Raw genomic sequence first — 27,148 nt, 5'->3', positions numbered from 1 at the left:
TCTCTGATTGGCCCAAGCGGTCAGTTGAGTTTCCTTAGATGGGCGGATTTGTAGCGCCTTGGTTGACATTGTTGTTGTTGTGGGAGTAAGAATGTACTTAGTCGTCAAGTCTTTTTAAGACAACAAGCAAGAGGTATTTTTGACATTTACACAAAGCTGAACAACACATTATCTCCTGAGGAACGGATTTTCTGCGATCGAAAAGCCCAGACTGGGAGGAAATGAGAGAGAAATTCCGCGAGGCCGCTCATGGTAAGCGCGCAACTGCATTAGCTTTAGCTCCGCGAGCCTGAAAAACCCTCACGAGCGTTTTGTAACGGAACCGGGTCATTTTTCCTCAGCGTTTGAGTGGTGTTGTTGAAAGGAAAGTGTCCATTATTTCCGCCATATCCGTAGTTTAACATCAAAATAGATGTTTTCTGTGGAAAAACTGTGTGAAAGTAGAGTGTTAATAAGGGAAAGTTGGCCGTTAGGTCATGTTTTAGGCTGGACACTCTTGAGGGGACGGTGAGCGAACGGGTGACCCTTCTTTAACTGCTGAAACTAGATTAACTAACAGTCACAGACTCTAAAAGTTCAGCACAAGTCTTATTGAGTGCTTTTAATTGTGTATAACAAGACTTGTTCCTCAGTTTCTGGGCTAACGCAATTTTGTGCCTCAGCAACTTTGAGAGACACTCACTGTCCGCTAGCCGAGTAGCTAACTAACGTTAACGTTAACTGGTCAAGCAATGACAGTCTGAAAGGAGGACAAATTGTGTAGTTTTAAAGGTTTAACGTTATATTAGTAAGAACTGAAAATGTGTTATGGATTAGTGAAGAAGACTATTATCTGTAGCAGCCAATGGCTGTGGCCACTCCTTTCATCCCAGTGACCCTTCATGCTTCACTGGGATTTGGTTGTCATGTAACTTAGGCTATGTAACTTAGGCTATGACTGACCTGTGCATAATATTTGATTGGCATTTGTTTTATAGACTGTAGCTTATTATATAGTAAAATGTGTGTCCAATTCTGGTTCGTAGTGTATATTATATACAGGGTGTTATATGCTGACCTGATCTGTATCCTCACTTGTTATCGTCAAGATTATATTAAGATGAAGATCATAAACGTGAAAATAATTTATTTTTATTCGACATGAAACTTATTGCCCGCACATGGGCACTGCCATGTCATGACATGTCATGCAATTGACTGATAAAAAAAAACATCACGTCATGCAATTGACTAATAAAATATTCAAATTATAAGCAGTCTTTGCTGGAGTGTTTAAAACAACAGTGATGTCGGTCCAATTGAGAATAAATGGCAGCACATCAGTTGCCACAATCAAAGGACATCCAAAACTTCATGTATCAAGGTCAATAGGTGTCAATTTAAAGTACAAAAACTGCTACTGTTTTGAGAAACGAGAGTTGGCTGAACTGTTTCATCTGATTGCAGTTTTACAGAGATGGGTGTAATGTTTTTCAGTGGCCCAAATGTGTATGTGAAATTGTATGGGATTTAGGTTAATAATCTACTTTTTCCACAACTGTCCTACTTATTCCATCTTTCCTTCTGGTGGAATTTGACAGACATCCTCCGAGTGTGGCGCAGTCATTACCGAACCCCGCTTAAAATGAAAGCTGTGGGCACTTGCTGCCATGGTTCGAATCCCTACAATGTGTGTGTACGGTTACACTCAGCTCTGAATTATTCAGCTCTGTATTTACAAGCTCTTTTGTCAGCTTGTTGTTTAGTGAAGGCAGCCACCCCTAGACATGAAAGTAGGACGTGCAAACAAAGTCTTGGGTTTTAAGACTGTTCAGGGTTGTTTTTTTCTTTTGTGTGGACCTTGAAAATAATCATAGCTAAGCCTTCGTAGTTAACAGACCCACTCTTCAGCCTCATTATGATTTGATATTTTTTGTACTTGCAAGATTGACAATAGCATTTTTTTAAGCATTTATTTCTTTGTTTTTCTTTTGACTAGTACATTTCAGTAGTCCATGTGATATTACAAATACATTTTTAAAAGTAGAAATATTCTATGCAGTGTCTATTAATATTTCATGAAAGCTGCATGCACAACAACAATTATAACACAATTTAGAAAATGCTGTTTGGTGTAATTTTTAGATTGAGTTTAGCATGTCACACCCCAAGACAGGTTAAACTGAATGGCTGTATTAAATTGTCCTGGACTTTTTGTTTTCTGTCTAAAGCGGGATGTTTTTACACTTTAACTGTCCTGTCCTGTCGTTCTGCTAACCTGTAGTTGTCTGTTAGATAAGTTTAGGCTCTTATTTTAATTAAGAGTGACCGTGTTCAGACTAATATCATGATTGTGTGTTGCTTCTCCTGAGTTTACATCCATCGTTCTATCATTGTTTTACCAGGCTTGCAGTTTACACAGTACCTCAAAGGCCTCCTTAAATACCAGGAAAAGTGTGTTGTTTTATGTGTAGTTTGCAGTAAACAGGTTGAAAGTTACATGATCTTAGAGCTTTTTCCTCTGAGTCATAATCTATTTACAGCACACCTGAAATTGAAGTACAAGAGTGTGCTTTGGAGTTCTGCGCTCCATTATTTCTAAGTCTTCTACATGGTTGTGCCTCTGATGTTATTATTGTTTTTTGGGAACTTTTGGGTTTGTTTTAACAGTTTAGAGAGTGCGTTAATGCTGAAAACATGCTTAAAAGTTATGCGGATAAGCATGTTTAAGTGGTCAGCATATTTCATCAATAGAGTCAGGAATCATTATTTGGGTTGGGCCAGTTTGCAGCAGACGGTGTGCATGTTTGTTGTAAGAATGTTTTATTGCCACTGTTTAAAAGTAATAGGGATACCTGATTATGGACACATGCAACTTCAGAAACCTGACAACCAATGCTTATATTCTGTGCTTTACATCACAGTTCCTTTTTTCACTTATCTATTTTGGAGAGCTAATTGTGAGCTAGGTGTCAGGTAAGAACCTGCAGGTGCTACTAGTTAATTATGAAAATTTAAGTGGTGTCCCCTCACCAGTGGGTTTGAGAACAGCAGGTGAATGAGAGCAGGTGGGCCAGAGAACTTACATATCACTTACAGTGTTATCCACTGAGCCAAAATGCTCCCACAACAATCATCTGCCCCAACAAACAGACCTCACGCCAGAGATGGCAAAAGTACTCACTTCCCGTACTCAAGTAGAAGTACAGATACTTGTGTTAAAAAATACTCTGGTAAAAGTAGATGTACTGATTTAACTTCTTTAATCAAGTAAAAGTAACTAAGTACAGGCTTGGAAATTTACTTAAAGTATAAAAGTAAAAGTAGCCTTGCGAATGACAACCATTTTTTATGCAAAGCTACCTGGATCACACAAATGTTACTAGAGTGCAAGCTGAGAAACTTAAGTGGATTTGGAAAAAAGGTTCTTTATCTACCATTGCCTACATTTTAAATGGATGTCTGCCAATAGGCCTAAAACATTACATAGCCTATATGATTATTGTCACAGAGACTGGGACTCCAGGTTAATAAGATTCTGACTGAGTAGCAAGATATGAATTCAGTTGTGATTCTGTGAGAATTCACAGATCCAGTTTCTCATTTTTAATCTTAACATTTAAAGGAATCTACATGTATGTAATGATTTTTCCGCGAATGAATGCAGCCGAATCTGTCGAGTCGTCTTGTGGTGTGTCAAGTGCAACGTATATTCCCATCCAATTGGCCGTTCGCATAGACCGGTTTGCAAACCATACCCTTCCGTTCCCTTTAGTTACTGTTGCTATGTCCGACAAGTGACGCCACTCTCACGTCACACACAATGTTCACACGCAGTGAAAAATACATTGCAGAGCAGAGAAGACACTGACAAGGCGCTGACAGACAGGACACACCATGTTATTTTTGATATGAAACAAAGTCTCACCTTTCAAATTTAGTAATTTTTAAAGAAATTTAAACAATAAATACCGTTTTGTGGCTCTTTAATGTGTCTGGCAGATTGCTGTAGAGCCTTAGTTAAAGCTGCTCGTGAACCGATCATCACTTCCTTCTAATTAATTTATAGCATTAAATAAACATGAATGAACATAAGAAGGAATATACGTCGAAAATACGTTGGTACACTTCGTTTTTCAAGTTTAAATCCTCCAATGTTAATCTACTGGCGGATTATGATTGGTCAGATTGCCTGTCAATCAAACTCCCTGCGAAGGGTTGATGACATGAAAAATAATAATGGTAACTCCACTGAAATGATTTGAAACTAAAGTAACGAGCCAATTTTGAAAAATGTAAGGAGTCGAAAGTACTGATATTCGTATTAAAAATGTAAGGAGTAAAAGTAAAAAGTCTCAAAAATAAATAGTAAAGTAAAAGTAACGAAGTATTTGTACTTTGTCACTTCCCATCTCTGCGTTATGCCATATTAAATAGAAGATTTTTTTTTTTTTTATTATTGTTTTTGCTTGATATTGAGCTATGAGCCATCATCATTGTGCCTTTGAGCAAAGCAATGGGGTCTTGCAGGTTGATCCAGGGGTATTGAAAGTGTTTGCTGAGTGACTGACTGACTGCTAACATTGTCTAGTCAGAGAGCCTTGTCTCTAACTTGTTTCTTGATGTTAAGCTGTAGCTTTAAAATGCAGGTCCTTTTTTCTACAGCTCTGAGTTTCTAGGAACTAGTTGTTCTCTTGGTTTCTGATGACAGCCAGTGCCCACAGTTTGATTCATTCCTCTGGAGAGTCCCGCTTGCAGCATACCTCGCTGCCCCAGACCTATGCGTCAACTTCATATGAAGACTAGTCACATTCTTTAAGAAACCACTATTCTTCAGAGCGCCACAAATTATGCTGTGAAACAAAAGCACAACCGTTAGTCCAAACAGTGGCCAGAGAGTCAAATAAACAATGTAACCGTCAGTTTACTGTCAGTGGGCTGTCACTGGGCCCAGTGTCTGGTGTGAAAGTGTGTTGATCACATGGCTCATGCGCTGAACATCAGTCTTGATCCAGAGCAGCCGTAATCCTATCCCAGAGAAGCTGAAGAGGAGTCTTTCGCATGGGATGACATCACAGGGATTGAAGCAAAGATGCCTGGCTGTCGAGCTTGCAGCACGTGGGTATTCACATGAGCAATAGCTGCCTTAGGCTGTGGATAATTCGAGTTGAGCTGCTGCTGTGTACACTTTAGGTGCCTGTAGTGTGTTGTATGATCCAAATGTCCTTCTTGAATATATATTTGTTTGCTATATAAGAAATATTACTCTTGCTGTACCCTTGTGAAAAGCCGTCCCTTGAATTGGTTTGTTTGAAGTGTTTTATTTGAACAACGAAGCAGTTAAGCTTGACTTGCTTAAACGTTTTGTGCAGATAAGTTTCTTTGAGTTTACTCATGGTCATGGTATACTTCTTTTGCTTGATGAAAGGAAGCAGCAGCACTAGATCAAATCTCATTAAATACGCCTTTTAAAAGCAATGTGTAAATCAAAATGCAAACCACACCCTGCCACCTTAATGTAGATTATATAACTGTGTCAGATTAAATACAACAACAGAGTCGCTTGAATTCATCATTTAAGCAACAATAGCATCCTTTGTAGGAGCCGCTGCTTGATTCCCTTGGCACAGTGAGCATTGCACATTTTTCAAATGACAGAAGCTGTCTGACGTGATTGTGCACTTTAAACTGCCTGCTCAGATGGCTAGTTTTATAAGGTGTGTTTGTGAAATTTAAAAACATAATTGTGACAGTCAGATGTGGATTGAATAGGGGAAAAACCCAAATCATGTTCACAGAACAATATGACTCCTTGTCCAAACATTGTTTAGTTTAGGTTGGCAAACTCGCCCGCGCTGTTAAAACTGTGGCGGATTGTTTGCCAGGGTCAATGAAAACATAACTGTCGCTATCTTTTATTATTATATTATTATCTTTTTCTGCAGACAGCAGTAGTCTTAGCCATGAAGCAGAATTGCCATTGTGCTACCAAGATGGCTGGCCCAGATGGACATTTATTTTTATTTTATTTTTGCATTTCCTTCACTGATTTAAGGTAAAAATCTGTAGAGTTCAACTAAATGGATTTAATTGTGTTAAATGGGCTACTACACTAGGTGAAAGAATCTGTTGAAGCAGATGTTGTGTGGGCTTGCTGATAGGCTTATCTCTTAGTATTTGTATTGTAGGATATAAGACTTTAGCAAACTCTGAATATTCCCATACAAACTCTTTAAGCTTGTTAAAAGGCATTGGCCTCTGTAGATGTTCTAGCTCAGTCTCTGGTTACTAGCAAGTGTTTTTAAGCAAGTGGTTACACAATTAATTTATCTTAATTTTAAACATATATATTTTAGTTGAACTTAGTCAATAGCTGGTTTCCAACCAAACGTGAAGCAAATTATTTCTCAAGTTCTCAGAAAAAAAGGGGAAAAAATGCGAATTAGGTGCATTTCCATCAAGTTGTTCGAGTGGATGACTGTGGTATTGGTAAACTAGTCAACAACATTAAATAAAACAAGGCACACATAGAAAATGGAGACAGGACTGCAATTAGTTACTATTGGGCAAGATATAAATTTACTATCAGTGCAATATGCAATCGCCAAATTGAATGCTGTGCACAAAAGAAGAAATGCAGATTTTTTTGATGAAGGTACTAGCAGTAAGTGCATTACGACCCCGTTGAGCCCCATACATATGGGGAAAACAACGTCACTAAGATTTTTAGGAGGTCGTGGTGACCAGACATTTTTCTCACAACCTGTGGCTACGACATTTCAGAATGTCAGAGAGGCCACATTTGAAATTATATGCAACATTATTGACAGCATCAGTGGAAACCGCAGATTAATCACGTGGGTTAAATGTTCGCTTTGTCAGAATTTAAATGGCAAATGCGTTTCCATCTCCCATTATTCGCATGAACTCTTTTTCCCACAAGTCAAAAACCACCTCAAGCTAGAATAAAAACTAGATGCTAGAATAAAAACAAAATTTGTCGTTTCCATCACTCGTTTCTGATGCAATACTTCAAAATACAAACTTTCTGTAACTAGCACAGCACAAGTAGGAAGATGTGTGTTAGTGCACTGGCATAAGTAAAGCTATTGCTCATTGGCCATAACATCATGCATACATGCAGCCATCCACAACCTAACCAAGCTCTACTCTTCAGCACAATGGTAACCATAAAAATGTCAACATAACAGAAACATATTTAAATGTCAAACATGACTGAACATTAAAAATGAACAGATCTATCCCTTCACTCAAAAAGGAACGTGTAAACAGAAACCAGCAGGCTCACGTAGCCTACCTCCCTCATTCAGAAAAAAAAAACGTAAATTGCCAATTAATTTCAACTTAATTCCATATGCAAAGCATGCTGGGAACTAACAATCCACTTCCCAGTTTCAGTTGATGCAACAAAAATCATTCAAGTTATCCCAACACAAATGGTTGAAGTAAACTTCAATTTTAAGTAGATTGAACACAATGAAATTAAGTTAGGACAAAATGTATAACAATTCTGTTGCTTTAGCTCATGTAATTTGAACAAGCAGCAAAAATATTTTTTTTCCACTGTATATACACGCTATGTTTCCAGTTTCTGTTCTGAACTCAGTGACACATTTCTCACTCCAGAGACCAAAAAAAAAAAAAAAGATGACTCTCTATTCCTCTTAGCTTCAAATCATTTACTGTATAAACTGTTGCTGAAATAGTGTATTACGTGATGGGCTGTGAGCGGGTCTCATTGTGAAATATTTCTCAGTATCAGTAAAGTGCATTGTGTTCTGTGGTATTCATAGCATGGGGGTTTGCCAGAATTCTTGCCCTCCTGTTTCCCCTCTGCTGTCTGTTTTGCAGACTTTACTTTGTACTTTGTGTTGCTTTTTTTGACTATGATTATATGTGGCTATTTTTAGTAGTCAAGAACAGGCTTTTCTAAACTTGGCGCTTTGCTGATAAGAGCTTGAACGTGCGTTGGAAGCTCTAGTCCCACAGAGCGTTCCAAGATATTCACATTACATTTAGCCTACATCAGACTTTTGACCTATTTCCCAATATTAGAACTGACATAAAAATAGTTTTGTCATTTATTATTATTGTTTTGTATGTACTTAATTTAATTTACTAATTAAATTTGTATTTTTTTTTTTGCTTCAGGGAATAATATGATCTTAGACTGAGGAAGGACAAGACATAAGGCTAGGACTGGGTATCGTTCAAAAATCTTCTATACCGATACCTTGACTTCGATACCGGTTCCTGAACTTTACTTTTTTCGGTACCAATTTTATGAAATCCATTTTAACAAGATTACATTACATATTACCTAAAAAAAAATCACGCTCAAGCGCATGCATAAAGTGTACCACAAAACACTGGCAAAAGTAGCCTAATGATTATGAATGTGTCAGGGAAAAATAGCAAGGAGACATCTAAATTGTTTATTAATAAAATAGTAACTAGAAATGCACCTTTGATTTGGATTACATAATCAGAGAGTATATGTTTTCAATTCAAATTGGGTAGTTTAAAAGTAGACATTTCAAGGTTTCTATATGCCTATTTCTCATGTCTGTGAGCTGTGAGGCAAGTATCCTATACGCTGAGTTTCGGATCATTTGTGACGCACTCCAGTTCTTCTTGCAACCGAAGACGGAGCAACTTTCTGCTCTTAATTTTTTTTCTGATTTGTTGTTTTGCAAGTCTTGGCACTAGTAATGCTCTTGTTGCAAATATTGCATCGCACGCTGTTGGCACTGAGCCTGGTGAAATGTTGCCACACTTTTGATCTTTTCCACATCTTTTCTATGGGGGTTGGGACGCTTACAGACTTCAGCATCGTGTGTGAGCCACGTCTCTCGGAGTAACCGGTGTAAACTAGTGTTTTTCCCTGATGCCTCGCCACAGCCAATCAGGCTGCATGATTATTGGCTCACTGACGTTGACGAGATTAACGCCATAGGTATCGAAATTTGATACCGAACGACAAGATATTTTTTGATACTCTGGTATCGAGACAATTCGGTTAGTGTCTAAAAAATACCCGATACCCTGCCCCACATAAGGCTTGGCTTGACCTATCAGCATTGTAGAGTGTCTTGATAAGTAAAAAATAAAACGAATCGTTATTAAGACCAGAGAAGGGAGGTGACAGAAACATAGCATATATTCTATCTCTTTAAAAATGATTTATTTTGTTTTTTATTACCAGGAAATGGCAAACGCAATTGAGCATTGATTAGGAGTCACACAGGGGACTGCATTTGGACTGTTTAGCACTTGCTTAACTGCAAATGGACAAATTAACAGTGACTCTATGCTCCTGCTTAACAATTGGTTTGCTTTGCACTAATGAGTTTTTAATGGGGGCTGGACAGGATGCTGAAGAGTATATATCTGTGGTGCAGTCCTTTATTTTCCAGAGAGCTTACACATCCCTACACAAACCCCTGAGGCAGCCCTTTGCTTTCAGGCCTCAGTGTCTCATCACTGCATGGCCTGTCTTGGTGCAGTATAGCGAGAAGGTGCAAACTGGGTTTTGAGAGCACTTTCTCTTCTTTGCTGCATCTCAGAGCCCTATAGTGATGTTACATAATGATACTACGCTTCCCATGCCTAAACCAATTACGCCAGCGCCAAGCAGTTAAGTTTGCTAGGCTCATCAGATCGTTAGACTTCATTGGACATTGTTTGAATCATGCATTTGTTAATTATTCATTTTGTTCATGAAATGATGCTTAATGCACTGTTGTAATTTATATTAATCAAGTTTTCCTCTCCAGAATGTGCAATTTTATTTGCAAGAAAACTAATTTTGTCAGTTTTGTTTGGAGCATGATTATCTGAAAAATGACTGCAGGACAAAGTGTTTGAAAGCTTGTTTTTTCTTTTTTGTGTGCAATTTTTGTTTTGCTTGTAGGGCAGAATCATTAAACATAAAATATGTTCCCTTCGGCTGTGATTTTGGTTGCTTCTCTCAGCATTTAGCTAGAACAGAAAAATGACTTGACAGTGAGACTCAGATGGTCGTGTCGCACCTGGTCAGGACATGGTGTGAGAGAGTGACAATGTTGTCATGTTGTGATTGACAAGCGGTCTCTCTTTCACTCATGCTCAGCAGTGGTGGTTGCTTGATACCAGTTGGGCTCATTAATGCAGCTCTAAAACCATGGGGAACATTCATTCAATTATCCTTAAGCAGTGACTTCTGGTGAGGAGGTCTGCTCAGTTTTTTTTTTTTTTTTTTTTTTCCTTACAGTATTGCATTTGTATTTGGATCATGCTTCTTCAGTTTAGTCTGACATTACTAATTTGGATTATGAGTAGCAGATGGCTGGTTAGTGCTTAATCTTGCTCATTTATGCTGGTGTTGTGCTCTAGTGAGCTCATTAGCTCTGCATGGGCGGACAACACCTGAAGAGAAACATCCCTATTTTTGCTTGGAGCATTTATACCATATATCCAAACAGACTTCTTCAGCTGCTGATTCTGCTATCATTAACTCTGCTGTCATTAACTCACATTTTTGTATTCAGAGCAAATGTACTATAACACATGAACAGTAGTATTAGTTTCTCCTTTTACAGCTCCAAAATTTATCAACTGATTGTTCATTGAATAACTTAATTTTGAGGAGGGATGTTCATTTCGGGTTTTTTCCCTAACTGACAATTGAAGCTTGTTAACCGATCACTGACTGTTAACTGACAAGTTATGTTAAATTAGAATAAAATTAAATCAGAATGGATAGCCTAAGTGTCTGTGATCCATTTAAAATAGTTTTAACGTGTATTATCAGCATAAACAACAGAAGAACATGAGGATTCATCGTCACATCACTCACCTGTAGTGCTTCTGAGAATGGAGAAAAACAGAATACAATCATATAAAAGGAATATATAAAAGGCTTCCTGTTTGTTTTCAAAAGCACAGTTTTGTTTTTATTGTGAGTGCACACAAATAAAAGTAAACTCTTTACAGTTTCAAACGAGGTCTTACACTACTCTGATGGGCATCAGTGCCTTTCCTAGACTTTTGGGGGCCCTTTGCAAAACTTTGCGTTCATAAAAAACTACTACTATACAGAAATCTAATAAAGTAATCATATGTAAAAAATAAAACACTGCATAGGTTTCCCCATATGAATTAAATATACATTGATTCTTATTAAGGTTACTATAGTTATTCAGTGAAGAGCAGTGAATGATTCTCTCGTTCACTTTCCTAAATGTTGATGTTCACTTAAGACATAACTGACTGCATTTAAGTGAAAACTCACCAAGACGGACATTTTGACATCATTTTTTGTGTATTTGTCATTTAAGTGCACACCCAAAGCCCAATGTAGCTTATACTGGTCCGTGTTTGACTCCATCTTGGATTGCGCACACAGAAAGCTGCTTAGGGAACAGGTCTCGTATTGTGCCGAATGAGGGAGGTAGGCTACGTGAGCCCGCTGGTTTCTGTTTCAATTTCTATTCACTCCCATAGTCCCATTATAAAGCTTGGAAGAGCCAGGATATTTTTTTAATATAACTCTGATTGTGTTTGACTGAAAGAAGAAAGTCATATACACTTAGGATGGCTTAAGGGTGAGTAAATTATGGGATAATTTTCATTTATGGGTGAACTAACCCTTTAAATTACTTTTTAAATCATTTAACCGATAGTATTAATCGGTCAAAATTCTTATTGTCATTTAACGGTTAACCAGTTAATTATGAGCGTCCCTAATTTTGAGTAAATATTATGAAAAATGAGTGTTCGCTTAACCAATGTTATGGTCTCAATTTTATATTTTAGTATGTTTTGCATTATGTTTGTCATTGCACAGCCATTATTCTAGTTTCTAACTTGCTTATGTGTGTTTTGTAGCCTACTTTTGGGGAGAAAAAAAGCCAAATGTGTCATGAACTGTTTTCAAATTAAATGTCAGCTACCATAGAGAAACAAATTCTTGCCATAGAACAGGAACTTTGTCAACTCAGGGCGTTTTCACACCTATAGATCATTTGTTGTCTAGAGGTTAACAGTGTCAAGACGCAACACTATACGAATGTTATAATGTTATAATCAAGGCTTCGTCGGGGCAGCATTCTTGCACAGAGAAGCACAATTACACAACGTTTTAAGATGAAGAGGTGCACTTTTGGTTTTCAACTGTGATAACTAATGTGCTCACTCACTGAATCAGACACTACTGCTATTTATGTAGCACGTTTCCCATTATGAATCATATTGTCCTTTGATTAATTGGTCTGTTGGGTCTGATAGCTTTCACACCTCAAGCGAGTTCGTTTGCGATCAGGCCGAGACCACCTTGTTCAGGCGGTCTCCGAGCGATTGTTTTGGTGCGGATTCGAGTGCAGTTGCCGTGTTCACATATGCCTAAACAAACCGAACCAAGGGAGAAAACGCACCAGGTCCAAAACAAACGCTCAGGTGTGAAAGCACCCTCAGATTCAGTTTAAGATGTGAAGCTCTACTCTAGTCTCATTATTATATTGCATGCATGTCATGAGATATAAAGAGGAAATCTGACAAGAAAATGAAGGAGAGGCATGTCAAGTCTTGTTCCGTGCATCAGGACTAAACAGTGTGTTTCAAAATGTGTCAGTTCCATGACAGCTATAAAATCATGCACTCTTTCTGTAAAAACATAGGCTTACTTTATTTGTTTGTTTATTTAAAGTGATATTTGCAATTTCAAAATACCCTCATATTAACCAGCTAGATGATGGGATCTTGGTGCCGCACTTAAACCAGCACAATTCACGACTACAGTGCTCAATATGCCTCGTAAATCCAAATGCATAAAAATGCATGCATGTGATCATTGAACTGTTGAACATAAACAACGCAGCACTGGCTTGATTGACAGTTCCATAAACTAGCCTAGAACTCTCTCTCGCTGACCTGGGGTCATCCTTATTGTTGAGCCCTGATGCATCTTTATAGGGGAGCGAGGGTTACAAAAAGTTGAGTTATTTCCATAAACTGATGCAAATCTTTGTTATTAGTTTAACCTGTACACAGTCATCAGCCATATAGGTTAGAGGGTTATAGTCGGCACAGTGCACAGAGCAAACACAACTCTGTTGACCTCTGCTTGTGTGCGTCTCTGTTTCAGTGATCCTGCTATCTTAAAGCACCCACGTGTTGGCAGCAACGCTTGTTATGTAACAGACAAAAGCCCGGCTAGCAAATGCAGAAAAATCTTTTGGGTGCTTTCTGTTTACAATCCATCACCTAGGTGTCTCTGGCAAACCCTGAATGCCATGATGATGCAATGCCTGTGATGTTGAGATCTCATCCGAATTGCGTAGAAGCTGACTCTGTAAACATGCCAGTTGCCTTTTGTTAGTCGTTTCTCCCTCAACAATCTGAGATGATAAGTTAACTTTGACTTTCTGTTTTTCAGGTTTTCGTGCACAGCATCCATCTCTGACCATTTTGCTTGCTGGATGGTTCTCAGAGCCTGGCTGCTGCTGAGAGATGGGCTGTTGACCTTGTCCTGGGGGCCCAGACCTCTGAAACTGCTGGCCTGTTGTGTTTGTTTGTGTTAGAAGAGGCTGACTCACTCTAACTAATGTTATGAAAGATGTCAGGTGAGTGTGAACCAAGCTTTATGCTATTGAGTCATTTAGGGTTTTATTTAGCACTTCATATTTCCTTTAAACTCTTGACAGGAGCTGTTTTTGAGTCACTAATCTTATCCCCACCCAGTGGATTATTCTGATTAGCTGCTCTGGCAGGAGTTCTTTTACATGCCTAGAAATGATCAGATAGGGATGCATAATCATGTTCCAGATTCAACCGATTCCCTTGTTTTTGCTGTTAGTCTTTCTCTAGTCACTTTGCTATAGTTGCCATACAAAGTCAAAGCGAGAGAGAAAGCAGCTTCCTCGCTGAAAAGGCCCTTTATGTCCGTCAGTGGCACAGCGAGCTGCCTGCCTTTTTGTTGGTCATAGAGGTGGGAAGGGCCCAGTAAGGAATCATGAGTCATGGGCATTTATATTGAAAAGTTTGAGTCAGAGCTTTAAGGGAGGTGACCACAGCGCTGACAGGATGTACCATTACATCAGGGAGGGGTGATTTAAACATTGGGACTTTTTGACTGCATAAAGTTATCATCTATATGTGACGCCTGTGTTCGCAAACCCGTGAAGTGTGATCAGCAGCAACGAATCACTATTTAACACCCTTTCCTGTTGAGGATTGTGTAAATGGCACTTTAATTTTATCTGTCATCCATTAAGCTTTATTATCGTCTAATCTTGTTTCAACAGTCATTTAAAATTCTTCATAAAATGACTGACCAACTCTGCCTGAATGAGGCATGGAGAGTAGGGCTGCCCAATATTCAAGATTTAAAATAAAAAAACGTTTTAAATAATCTGATATATATATTTTTTTATTGATTTTGTTTCGCATATCGAATATTTAAACGTATTTAAAAGCTACAAATTACATAACCAAAATGCTACAGATGTTCCAAACAGGATTTTTATAGCCAAAGCCAACTAGTGATTTAATGTCAACTTGATTTCCTGAGGAAGGTTTTTTTTTTTTTTTTTTTTTTACCGTTTATACGTACCTGTCATAACTTGTTATATCTAAGCTCTCTGCTCTCTGTCTGTGAACTGAATTAATGTAATGACAAAAGTTTACTCTCTGGTTAATTAACTGAATTAATGTAATGACAAAAGTTTACTCGGTGTTCAGATTTGGTTAATTGGTGTTCAGATAAACTCAAAGAAATGGATTTTTAATTATGGATATTCATTATATTATAATTATATAGAATTATTTTTATTTTTAAGTTACTGAATTATGTGACAAATATAATGTAGTTTAATGGAAAACAATGTGAGTGGAGCTCAGTAGCCCAGTTTATTCTCTGCTATCTGAATCACCATTAATGTTACAATGTTATTGCAAGCCCTTTCCGATATGCATATAGTGATATGTATTGCTGATATTTCAATAATTTCAGTAGATCGTGCAGCCCTAACGGGTAGTGCAGTGGCATTGTTCAGCTCCTCCAGTGCTTTCCTGCGCTGCCTTCTCAGCTGACCATCTCTGTCACAATGCTTTAAGCAGTGCAGTTTGAGGCGTAAAGGTTTTTTATGCAGCCTTCGAGTCATGTTGGAATGAATGTATTTATGAGACAAGTGCACATGAATTATACTTCAATGATCAGTGATACTTCAAGAGTCGTACTTCTTAGCGAGAAACATTGGTTTACCTTTAAGCCCTGACCCAAATTGCTATTTGTCATAGTAAGTTGTAATTGTGAATATTGACTGTGCAATTTAGTCTGTGCGTTTTGTGTACTGTTGATGAGGAATAGCTATAAACCTTGCTAGAAAATACTACTCATTTAGCCAGTTTATGAGGCAGCAGACTTGCGTAACAAAGTAAATTTCCCATCATTATCTATGTATCATTCTTGTGCTGACACAGAGAAAGCATCAATTACAGACAAAATTTGCTCTTTTTTGAGTTACATTTTGAACCAAAAAAAGCTTCCGGTCTTTGAAAAAGTACAAAAGAGAGCTTGCTTGCATCTTATTCTGACCAAAATCACTTGAACGCACATGTTTTTAATTATGACTTGCAAACTCACAAGTAGGAACTTCTATGACAAGGAAGATCAAGAACTAAAAACAATGTATAAAGCTTATTGGTTTGGGCTCCACAATATGAATGGATGTGAATATGATTTTTTTTTTTTTGTCTCGATCAAAAATACAGTAAGAACAGTAATATTCTGAAATATTATATTGAAATATTATTTCAAAATGTGATTTATTCCTGTGATGTCGAAGCTGAATTTTCAGCTTCATTACTCCAGTCTTCAGTGTCACGTGATCCTTCAGAAATCCTAATATGTGATTTGGTGCTCAAGAAGCATTTCTTATTATTATCCATGTTGAAAACAGTTGTACTGTTGAATTACTTAATCTTTCAGTTACTGTTCGGGACTTTGAAATGCTCCTAAAACAGCTGTATCATACTATCCACCTTTCTAATGAATTGCAAATTCTCTGTAATGCAAACTGAAGCGTTCAGCTGAGCTACACAGCAGAGGTCACAGGAATGGCATGTGACTGCTGGAGTCAACAGATCTCTGGTAATGTGCACCAATATGATGCACCGAGCTAAAGCTTGAGCATGGCCTCACTAAGGTTCTCTTCTATCTGTTTTGCTCTCTTGCTCTATAGGTGTGGCCGTAATGGTGCTTTTGCTGTGAGGGAGAATTGCTCTCATGTCTTTTCTCTCTCCTGATGCCCCCTTCTACACTGTAAATTCATGATCACATGACTTTGGATATGGACGCGGTCCTGTCCGACTTTGTCCGTTCTACTGGAGCTGAACCAGGACTGGCCAGAGACCTGCTGGAGGGTGAGCCAAAACCATCCTGTTTCCCATTACCCCCTCTTCAGCTTTGATTCATTCATTTTGCTCCAATAAGAAGTCAGTCTTTTGGTAGAGATGATGGGTGGAATGACCAAAATCTTATATTGTTGAATGAGTACTGTTACATCACTTTAACTATAACACAAAAACAAACCAACCCAAAATGTTTAAAATATGACATAACCATGTAATAATGTTTTTTTTTTTTTTTTTTTTTTTGATAATCCAATGCATTTAAATGACAAGTGGTCTCTAATTGTGTTCCTTTTATTTGAAACTTGATTGATGCAATCCAAAATATTCACAGTATGTACCACTTGAATTAAAAACAAGACTCAAAACTATATTATAAAACAGATAGCTACGACTGATGAATTCTATTTGAGTGAGCCATGTAGAATTCAATATGGCATCTATCCTGACTAAGGTCTTTATGATTAACTGACTACAGGAGGGAGAAGAAAAACAGTGACTGAAGCGTCTATATGAACATGTGCAACAAAACCTTATCTAACCCAGCGCATGTTGCCTAGCAACACTGCAGATAAGAGAATGAGTTAAAATATACATAGTTCTGCAGTTTGCAAGCTTTACAGTCACTACAGACCAATATTTACACTAGCTACTGCAGTGGAATGTGTCATTGAACTCTGCTGCACCTAACAATGTTGGGTTAATATTTAAACTCCTAAGCAGAAGTGCAGTGGAACTATGACCTCTTATTTACTTGCACACTTCATGATTGTGACTCTCCTCACAGGAAAGAATTGGGACCTCTCAGCTGCGCTGAGTGACTTTGAGCAGCTGAGACAAGTGCATGCTGGGAACCTCTCATGCACCCTTGCTGAGGAGAGAGAGTACCCCTCCATTGAGAAAGAAATGGCACGAACGGGGCGGTCCCTTTTGCATCGCCAAGATGAGGTTGTGCAAGGTACGAAAAGCACTTGAACGCCTCTCTACATGGCCTGACCTCAATTCTCAAATGGTGTTTCATAATTTATGTAAATGATTTACGCTGATCATGACACCAGTTGCATATGATGTAATTTCAAAGCCTTGCCCACTCTCACCTGACTAACATTGTTTTTCGAATTGAAAGGAGTGGTAAGAATAGGTCGGCCAGATAATAGGTTACCAGTGTCTAGTTTCATATTCTCCAGTATGCGCAGTAATCTGAACATGTATCATGGCAGCGGCCACGGAAAAGCGACTGTCGAGGGGGATCTCTCACGCCAGCTCCACCATCGTCTCTCTGGCTCGCTCGCACGTGTCGAGTACGGGCGGCAGCAACGAGCAGCTTCTGGACACTCCACTCTGCACCTTCCAGTTGCCTGACCTCACCGTCTACAGAGACGACTTCCGCGGCTTCATCGAAAGAGACCTCATTGAGCAGTCTATGATGGTGGCATTGGAGCATGCGGGTTAGTCATTTTAGTTCAAGAATCTCTCCTCTGACAAACAAACCAAATATTTTTTTATATTATAACTATTATTATTATAGTAGTTTTATAGTCAGATATTTCTAACATGACATTTCTGTTAGCTACATTATTCTCTTCTGTCTATATAAGCATCCTGACTAAACTGTAACCTCATAAGTTACTGATTTGAAATGCCCTACATAGGCAGAAACGCCATGTCATACATATACTGGTTCTTATGTGACGCACACAGGAGTTAGCCACTAGCATGATACTATAATAAGCACAAAGATACACAGCACACACAAGTAATGGGAAAAAGGTCTTTTTTTTTTTTTTTAGATTTAACAATTTTTATTGATAGTTTTGGATGAATTATGAATCTAATCATAAGTATATTCATGATTGATATTTCACATGGTTCACCATCGCCCTTTCAGTACTGCCTACATAGGCAGCTAACTGGGTTTTGGAACAGAGACCTAGGCTGCAGCCGAAATCGCATACTCTCGGTGTTGGAACTTCTTTTGAATAAGTAATTACTTTGTGACTGTTAAAAAAGTATGTTCTATTTAGTATGGATGTGTGTAGTATGAATGTAATCTGGACATACTACATTCGTCATGTTGTCATTGTCATGTGAACTACCAGTGTCGGTTGCGTCATTTCACTGCCAGTCCCCCTCATGGGATAGTAAAGTGTCCTTTGGATGTGCACTACCCGGAAATAGTAGGTCATCCAGGTACTTTTTGCCTACTGTTTTATGAATAATGTGAATTCGGACATGCAACTTGTTTACATAGGTTTTTATATATATATATATATATATATATATATATATATATATATATATATATATATAGTTGGGAAGTATGCGATTTCGGATACAGCCATAGAAAGATTTTTAAGAAGTATCAGTGTCTATAGCCAAAAATATTTCAGAGATTTGTTTTTCAACAGGACGATTGAACTGGTGGACTCGTTTAGGCACTGGATGTCAGAGTTTATTACCTCTGGCTACTAGTGGTGATGGGAACTGCCTGTTACACGCAGCCTCACTGGGTAAGTGTTCAAACTGACTTCTGATCTGCAAGTAATCAGCATAGAACAGATGAGATTTTATACAGTTTTATGTGGATTAATTCAAGCTTTCTGTTGGTACTACATTTAGCTCAAAGTTTACAGGCTAAAAGATGGAAATCATTGAAAATATATGCTGGTTGATATATCGATATATTAGTTCCATACAGGCACTTTTAGAGTAAACACTAACTATTGTGTCCAAAACAACAGTAAAAGGACTGCATACTCACCTAGAAATCACTGCCAGATGAAATCTTGGTAATTATGCTTAAAACATTGAACATTATAATGCAGGTATGTGGGGCTTCCATGATCGAGACTTGATGCTGCGGAAGTCTCTCTATGCACTGATGGATCATGGGCAGGAGAGGGAAGCTTTAAAGCGAAGGTGGAGATGGCAACAAACCATGCAGAACAAAGAGGTTAGAGCACTTTTGGTTCATTATTTTGTACAAAGAGATTGCATCAGATAACACTAATCAATTTGGTATCAGGCTTCTTAATTAAAATATACACTACCATTCAAAAGGTTTTTTATTTTAAAGAAATGAATACTTTTATTCAGCAAAGAAGCATTAAGTTGGTCAAAATTGACAGTAAAGACATTTAATGTTACAAAAGATTTCTATTTATATTTTGTTTAAACTTTCTACTCTTTAAAGAATCCTGTAAAAAAGTATCACGTTTTTTTTGCAGTCTATAAAACTTTGCAGACCTTTTACATTCACAAACAGTTGTAATAAACACTGCATTAAAGGTAATATTCAAAAATTGCACTTTAAATTGTAGTAATATTTTACAGTATTACTGTTTTAATTTTGACTATATTTGATGATAAAAATGCAGCCTTGGTGAGCGTAAGAGATTTCTATAAAAAACATTAAAAAGTCTTACAGACCCCAAACTTTTGAAAATGTAATTAGGAAAATTTCAGCCTAATTATGTTTATGTTTATGTTTATGAATTTGTGTGCAGTCGGGACTGGTTTACACAGAAGAAGAGTGGCAGAGAGAGTGGAATGAGTTGTTGAAACTGGCATCTAGTGAACCCAGGATACACTACAGCACCAACGGCAGCAACGGGTGTGTTGATTTCATCTGATTTAATTTTCTAGATTGAAAGTTGTAAACAGGTTTTCTGCAGTGTAAAGGTCCTTGCACACTGAATCCGAAATTTTCGCATGCGTTTTTTCGTATCCGTCATTCTGTGGCTCTAAACTGTCAAAACACCATTCAAACCCTTGTTACGGATGCGAAAACGCAGAAAATCGAACCCGATTCGATTTTTTTTTTGACGGACGAAAGTTTCGGAGGCAGTGTACAAGTGTGATTGACATAACGTGAGGTCGTATTTATTTTTTAACGTGCGAAAATTTCGGACTCAGTGTGCAAGGGCCTTAATGCTCATGCTGTGAGTGTGTTTTGTGTCCCGCAGTGCCGAGTCACAAGAGGAGCCGGTATATGAGAGCCTGGAGGAGTTTCATGTGTTTGTTCTTGCTCACGTGCTCCGCAGGCCGATAGTGGTGGTGGCTGACACCATGCTGCGGGACTCTGGGGGAGAAGGTAAATAAAGACAGAATATTACATTTTGGGTGAACGATTCCTTTAATGAGGGTAGTTTGATGCACTTTGTAATACTCTAACATTCACAATGCAAAACTCCCTCCCTTGTCTATTGAAGCTAAGCTGGAAAAATGACATCACAAGTCTTCATGATCATAATGTAACCATGAGCACATTAGCATTAGGCTTGCTGCAATAGTCAGTGTTACCGGTGTTCAGCCGCAACACCAGTTACATCACTTGCCCACCCATGAAAATTTCCTCACAGTCACATCCTTAATTAGCATATGACTGTAGCAGAATTTCAAAATGGTTGTGTAAAACTAAATTATGACATTAAGGGAGAAAAATAAAATTGCATAACTGTTGACTATGTCCCATCTAAATAATGAATTTTCCATTTGTCCTTCCATGTTCCATTAACAAAGCATATCTCAGAGTTTGTCTCTGATATCTCTCTCTTTTTTGTCACTTGTTTAGCTTTTGCACCAATCCCATTTGGAGGGATTTACCTGCCTCTGGAAGTACCAGCCAACAAGTGTCACCGCTCTCCTCTCGTTTTGGCATATGACCAGGCCCATTTCTCTGCCCTGGTCTCAATGGAGCAGAAGGACTGTTCCAAAGAACAAGGTGAGGAATGGTTTATATGTAGCAAATCTGTTTGCTTTTTTATGTTGCATGCTGTGTGCTGTTCTTGCCTGATAAACCAGTTTTGCCAACCAGGACAGGACAAAAAAACTGCAATAATTTATGCTTGCCAGAAAGTCTTTATCCACTTTATGCAGCTTGTTTTTTCAAAGGTCTTTAGACCTGTAGTCTTAAGAATTCAGTTGAATACTACATTGTGTTTGTAAAACAAGCCAAAGTATACATAAGTAGTGAAATAGTGTAATTCAGAAAGGCACTGACCGTTTGTTATCTTTTGTTTGTCAAAAACGTTCACAGTGGTGATCCCTCTGACGGACTCGGATCATAAGATGCTGCCTTTGCACTTTGCTGTGGATCCTGGGGAAGACTGGGAATGGGGCAAAGATGACAATGACAATGTGATGCTAGCAAGGTAGACATTACATTATACGCTGATTAGAAAACTGCTGCTCATGCATGTAGTTGCACTCACTGGACAACATTTCTGATATGCTGTCAGTTACCACAGACAATAATTCAGACTCAACAAAATGTTTACAGTAAAAAAAACCTGCATGTCAAGTTTGAAGCGAGACATCCGCATTTGTTTTGTCAAAGAATTTATATTAGTCATTTATCCATGCTATTTATGTGTTTATACACTCTGAGGGAAGTTGAAATTATTCCCTTTGGTAATCAACAGCATTTTCTAAATGCCATCCATAGATTTTGATTTGTTTTAAACCTGGAGCATTCTTGTAATTGCTGTGTGTTGTGCATATACCAAATTTGCCCAGAAAAAAGTATTCAGGTTATTTTGACTATGTAGTGCCAAATGACTCAGCTCTGACTTATTTACAGCAGAGTTCAGTAATGCCTGACTGTAATGAAGGCATTAGCACTGTGAAGCCTGTTGGAACTGAGCGCTGTTGGCCAACACTCAAGATTAGCAACTCTTGTTCTTTAATGCAGATTATCGCTAAATTCTTGCTATGAATGGAACACAGAGAGGCACTTAAATAGCTCAGGGTTGCATCTGTAGTTACCTCTTATTTCCACAGTTTTTACATTTGTCAAAATTTGATATGCTATTTTAAAATATTTCACTTGAATATCTCTTTAAATACTTCAAATATGTTTTTTACTTTTGCAAATGTTATTTATGCATTTTTCATGAAACATGCACATTCAAAGGCAGTTTGAATACCATTTATAAGTGAATATCTGCTCTCTGACCTGCCTATTGTTTGGTTTCAGTGTAACCTTATCTCTGGAGGCCAAGCTCCATCTGCTGCACAGCTACATGACTGTCACCTGGCTTCCCCTACCCTGTGAGGTACAGGTGAGCTTCTAGCTTGCTTTGCCGTGCTAATAATTACTGGTTTAGTTTTAACTGTTAACCAGAAGTCTTTGGTAAACACTTTACTCTGACAACAAAGTGCATCCAAAGCATTTTCATTTTAAAAAAATCTTTAAATAATTTTTTTGATTAAACTGGCATAGTGTTTCCTTATCACTTCCCATATTAAATGTATTAAATGTATACTTTTTATAAATGTAATATATTTGATAAATATTAATATATTTATTATATACAAGTTAAAAAGTCATTACAAACATGGAAGCAAAATGTGAACTGAATTCATTTTTCCTTCAATACATATTTGTTTTTATGTTTACTTTAAACTTGAAATGAATAGATTCATACACACACACACACACACACACACACACACACACACACACACACACACACACACACAAATATTCTTCAAATATTGTGTTAGTCAATAGGGGGCCTTCAGGTCAAAACTGTTGAAAACCATTGATTGAAAAGTCATCTTTGAACTTGTCATTCAGATTTTGTACTGTTCTCGTTATTTGTATTCCAGCTTAATCATCTAGTGACAATATTTTGTGTTTGCATCCACAGCAGGCCCCATTGGCCCAGCCAGAGTCACCTACAGCGTCTGCAGGAGAGGATGCCCGCACCCCGCCAGACTCTGGAGAGTCAGATAAGGAGTCCGTCAGCAGCAGTTCCAACGGCAATGGGGACAGCAGTACTACTGGAACCAGTGGGACAACAGGCAAAACAAGTGGTGGATCTTCCAGCTCCTCTAGCTCATCCAGTAACAGTTCAGCTGGGACGACTGGCACAATTGGAAAGGAGAAGGGGAAGAAGGACAAAGAAAAGGATAAGGACAAGGACAAGAAACGTGCTGATTCCGTTGCCAACAAGCTGGGTAGCTTTGGCAAGAGCCTGGGCAGTAAGCTGAAGAAGAATGTGGGAGGCCTGATGACGGGGAAGAACGCAAGTGGAGGCAAACAAGAGGGTCTGGAGAAGAAGAAAGGCTCTCTGAGAGGTCGTAAGGGCAGTAAGGACAGCTCTCCTTCCATTCAAACCGGCTCCGAGGACTCTGGGAAAGGTTCACCCTCCTCAATTAGTGAACGGCAAAACGGAAGCTACTCTTCAGAAAGTGACCCTTTTAAGTACAGCTCGGATGTGAAAGTGAGTCTTAGCATCCTCCGATCCGCAATGCAAGGAGAAAGGAAGTACATCTTCGCTGCTGTACTCACTACTAGCAACCGTCAACCGTTCCAGGAGGAGATGATCCAACGATACTTGATGGATGCCGAGGAGCGCTTCCGTGCCGAACAGGAACAGAGGAGGGAAGCTGAACGGAAAGCAGCAGGAGGTCTTGCAACAACTAGTGGATCTCAAATGAAAAAGGATGGGCCTGAGCTGAGTTACCGAAGTTTTGAAAGCAAAGAGGAAATTACTGATAACTCGCCTCCTACTTTTAACGCATTGAAGTCGACTTCTTTCAGCCCGATGATGTACTCGGGTGTGGTCCCAATCCCAAGGCCCACCTTCATTGACCATTCTCCCTCCCCAATTACTCAGCATCTACATGTGCACGGTTACATGGATACACGACGGCAACTGGCAGGAGGTTCGTCGTCTTCTTACCCAGGCCTACCATCCTATGCTACCTTGCCGCGACACTGCCCCCTTGCACAGGGTCCTCCCCATTCCCAGTACCACCCACCTTCCACCAGCTTGGGTAGCCCATCCCGTATCATCACCCCCTGCCTGGCATCTTTTTCCCAGGAGCATGACCCAACTGACTACCCAACCGAACCTACCGGAGGCTATACTAATGGCTTGCGGGACTTGCGCACTACTTTGGACGTTCGTAATGGGCCGATGCCTGTGAGGCATTACTCCTTGGGCAGTGCGGGTGGCCTTGCAAACCTGCAGTCCAGCAGATGCCGAACGCCTACCTGCAATTACTACGGCCACCCCGAGACGGGCAATTACTGCTCGTACTGTTACAGAGAGGAGTTGAAGAGACGGGAAACAGAGCCGGCCATCCACAGGTTTTGAATGGACAATCTCTGTCCCGTTTCTCTCATATAGGACTCATTGGAGCCCACCATGTGAGCCACATCATATCCTGTTTGTGTGGATCTTGCTTTAAGACATGAGATCGGCCTTTCTGAACCAGGTTACTGAGACTCTGTGTCCACAGTGAATGGGCATTGCGGAAATGGGACTGCTGTTGTGTTACATTTGCTGTGGCTCATAGGCAGGAGCTTAAAGCTCCTCACACATTTGCTTGACGTGGTCATCCTCTTACCTGTCTCCTTGTCTCCTCCTTGTGGCGAGAATGTAGAACACGGGCAATAGACATTTGAACACAACATGCTACACGTTGCGTCACATGAACATGCCGCGTACCCCAAAATACACGTTAAGCACAACCAGAAAATGCGTATTTATATTAGTTACAAAAAATCCATTTATATCAGCTGCAATCAAAATAAGACTTGCCATATTGCGAGCGTAAGGCAACAACACTCTGTTAGCTTCGAGTGTTATCCACATCGGCCTATTTTACTGTAAAGCTACAATACTTTAACTTGCACCCCTTTTGAAGCCATACTTAGTTGGCTTAAATTAGCTAATATGGTGCTTTCTCGCTTCTAAGATGTTTAACTTACGGAGCTGAACCTTGACAGACAAAAGGTTCGTTTTAGGTCTTTATATGCCCTGATTAAAAATTGGCAGTCATTTCCGTTTTATTAAGTGTTTCTAGAACATTTAAAAGTGCAAATCCTTTCAAATTAGCGCAAAGAAATCCCTTTCTCAAGAAAAGAAATCGGACATATTTTTTGGAAATGGTACATCATGTTGTAGTATTCAAGTATTATGTTGGTATTATTGATAAATTAGTTCTAGGTACTTGCAGGTCAAAGGGGGCGGATGTTGAAAACAATTTCTGACCTCTTCAGTTGTTACTGCTGCACCAAATAATATGGTGTTCCTTTATGATATTGGGGTTAACGCATCAGCTTCCATTCAAATTCACTGGACACAAGATTATTGATAGACGCAGTATCGCCCCCAGAGTAGTTGCTGCACCAAATCAAGCACTTTTCTCATGTCCAGAGGTTGTGCATGTGGGTTTTAGATGAATAGACTGTTATGTTGCTGTGCTTCTAGTCTGGCGGTTTGCTCCATTCTGGAGGCAGAGCTTGCGGTTCCACTCGCGTGGACTGCGGAGGTCAGGGTTCGGCTGTAGGTGCCACTGTGTTGTGCGCAAACTCACTTGTTTCCTAGTTGCCTTTTCAGTCTTAGTTCAGTCCTCCCATGAGGATTGTTGAACTGAATTTCTACTTTTGTTTGGTTTTGGATTCACAGTGCTGATTTTCAATGTTTGTGGACGTAGAGGGATGCTAGCAGATCTCTCTAAACTATACGATGCACCTTGAGTCGAGATTTTGTGACAAACGCTTTCAAAATCCTTTTACACTGTTAACAGAAAGGACAGCCTCTGATAAAGCCAGTTGTACGAGTCAGCCAGAAATGGAAAATGCTGTCATTTACTCTCTCTTGCATGCAGTTCAAAACCCGTATGACTGGGAAATAGCAAATTAAATAGTCCGTTTTCCATACAATGAAAGTAAATGTGAAGCATACAACTTATATGTGAGTAAAAGATCATGAGTTATTATTTACACAAAGTCTTGCCCTCTGCTCATTTACTGACAAATTTGACATTAGTGAGGACAAATGGTACTTGGTGTCCTGCAAATAAGCACAACACACCAATGTGGACGTGCGAATGAGATTTTGAGAGCTACGTTGGACTGCAAACACGTACTCCGTTTTCTCTGAATCTGAGTGTAGATGAGCCAAAGTCTGTCCATCTTATATGTTAGATCATAGTAGGGAAGATCAGTTTTTGCTCCATTTTAACTAAATGTTTAGTTAAATGCCCTGTTCAATTTCATTATATGGAAAAGAGCTGTCTGGACATTCTGCTAAACATCTCATTTTGTGTTTGACCGCAGAAAGAAAGTCATACAGGTTCAGAACGACATGAGAGGGAGTAAGTTATGACAGATTCTTTATTTTGGGGTGAACTATCCCTTTACCCTCTCATTGCTCATGTGAAATGGGCTCTTAGCACCATAAGATGATGTTGCTGCTGTGATCATGTTCATTTGATGTGGGTAAGTGTTCGTGTACTGCAGATGAAGAGCTGCGTCGTAGCGAACCGCCTCTGCTTCCGAAACACTCAATACAAATGTAATCAGTCGTATGCAAATATTTGTATAACTGTGTCAGCTCAAGGCCGCATTGCATCTCCAACGTTCCCACATTTGCATTTCTGATTTGCACAATTAAAAATATGTCAGGCTAGTATCCTAACAATTTCAACACACCTCTTTATATTGTATCTCCCGTGTTTTCAAAGCTTAGATTCATTTTATTCAACATTCACTTTTTAAAGCACTAAATTTCCTATAACTGTCCAGCAAGATGGAGGGTTAATGGTTTCATTTTCTTTTCTCCCCGAATGAAAGCGAGATATTTTTGACACGTTATTCACTCGCATAACCAATAGATGGCACACTTGTTTAGGTTTCTTTTTCATCATCACCCGTATTTCTACATCAATGCCTCCCTAGTGACCTTTTGAGACTGGCTCAGTTTTTCTCAGTGTAAATAAGGGACAAAGAGTACACTGC

The 27,148-nt window shown here is 38.9% G+C and overlaps 1 protein-coding gene across 2 annotated transcripts; it reads left to right on the top strand.

Annotated features, from left to right (window-relative positions):
* Positions 1-36: 36 nt before the first annotated feature.
* Positions 37-26,927, top strand: otud7b (OTU deubiquitinase 7B). 2 transcript variants are annotated; one of them, XM_079893842.1, is made up of 13 exons: positions 37-252; positions 13,415-13,601; positions 16,221-16,401; positions 17,177-17,347; positions 17,610-17,837; positions 18,798-18,899; positions 19,215-19,342; positions 19,896-20,002; positions 20,355-20,482; positions 20,963-21,112; positions 21,428-21,542; positions 22,367-22,451; positions 23,043-26,927. In XM_079893842.1, the coding sequence occupies exons 3-13, from the start codon at positions 16,317-16,319 to the stop codon at positions 24,495-24,497; spliced, it is 2,754 nt and encodes a 917-aa protein (XP_079749968.1). In that variant the 5' UTR covers positions 37-252; positions 13,415-13,601; positions 16,221-16,316; the 3' UTR covers positions 24,498-26,927. The 2 variants fall into 2 exon arrangements, with proteins under 2 accessions (XP_079749968.1, XP_079749969.1); XM_079893843.1 differs by having other exon boundaries at positions 41-252; positions 22,367-22,445.
* Positions 26,928-27,148: the final 221 nt, after the last annotated feature.

Source organism: Squalius cephalus (genome assembly GCF_949319135.1).
Source record: "Squalius cephalus genome assembly, chromosome: 15".
NCBI classification, from domain to species: Eukaryota; Metazoa; Chordata; class Actinopteri; order Cypriniformes; family Leuciscidae; genus Squalius; species Squalius cephalus.
The sequence above is the reverse complement of the archived record's forward strand: the minus strand, read 5'-3'. Positions and strand labels throughout refer to the sequence as shown.

Bases quoted from the DNA above. Each gene is read 5' to 3' on its own strand.
- otud7b (XM_079893842.1), top strand. From the start codon at position 16,317: ATGACTTTGGATATGGACGCGGTCCTGTCCGACTTTGTCCGTTCTACT. The intron at 21,543-22,366 runs GTAGACATTACA...GTTTGGTTTCAG, and splicing joins GACAATGTGATGCTAGCAAG to TGTAACCTTATCTCTGGAGG. The intron at 22,452-23,042 runs GTGAGCTTCTAG...TTGCATCCACAG, and splicing joins CCCTACCCTGTGAGGTACAG to CAGGCCCCATTGGCCCAGCC.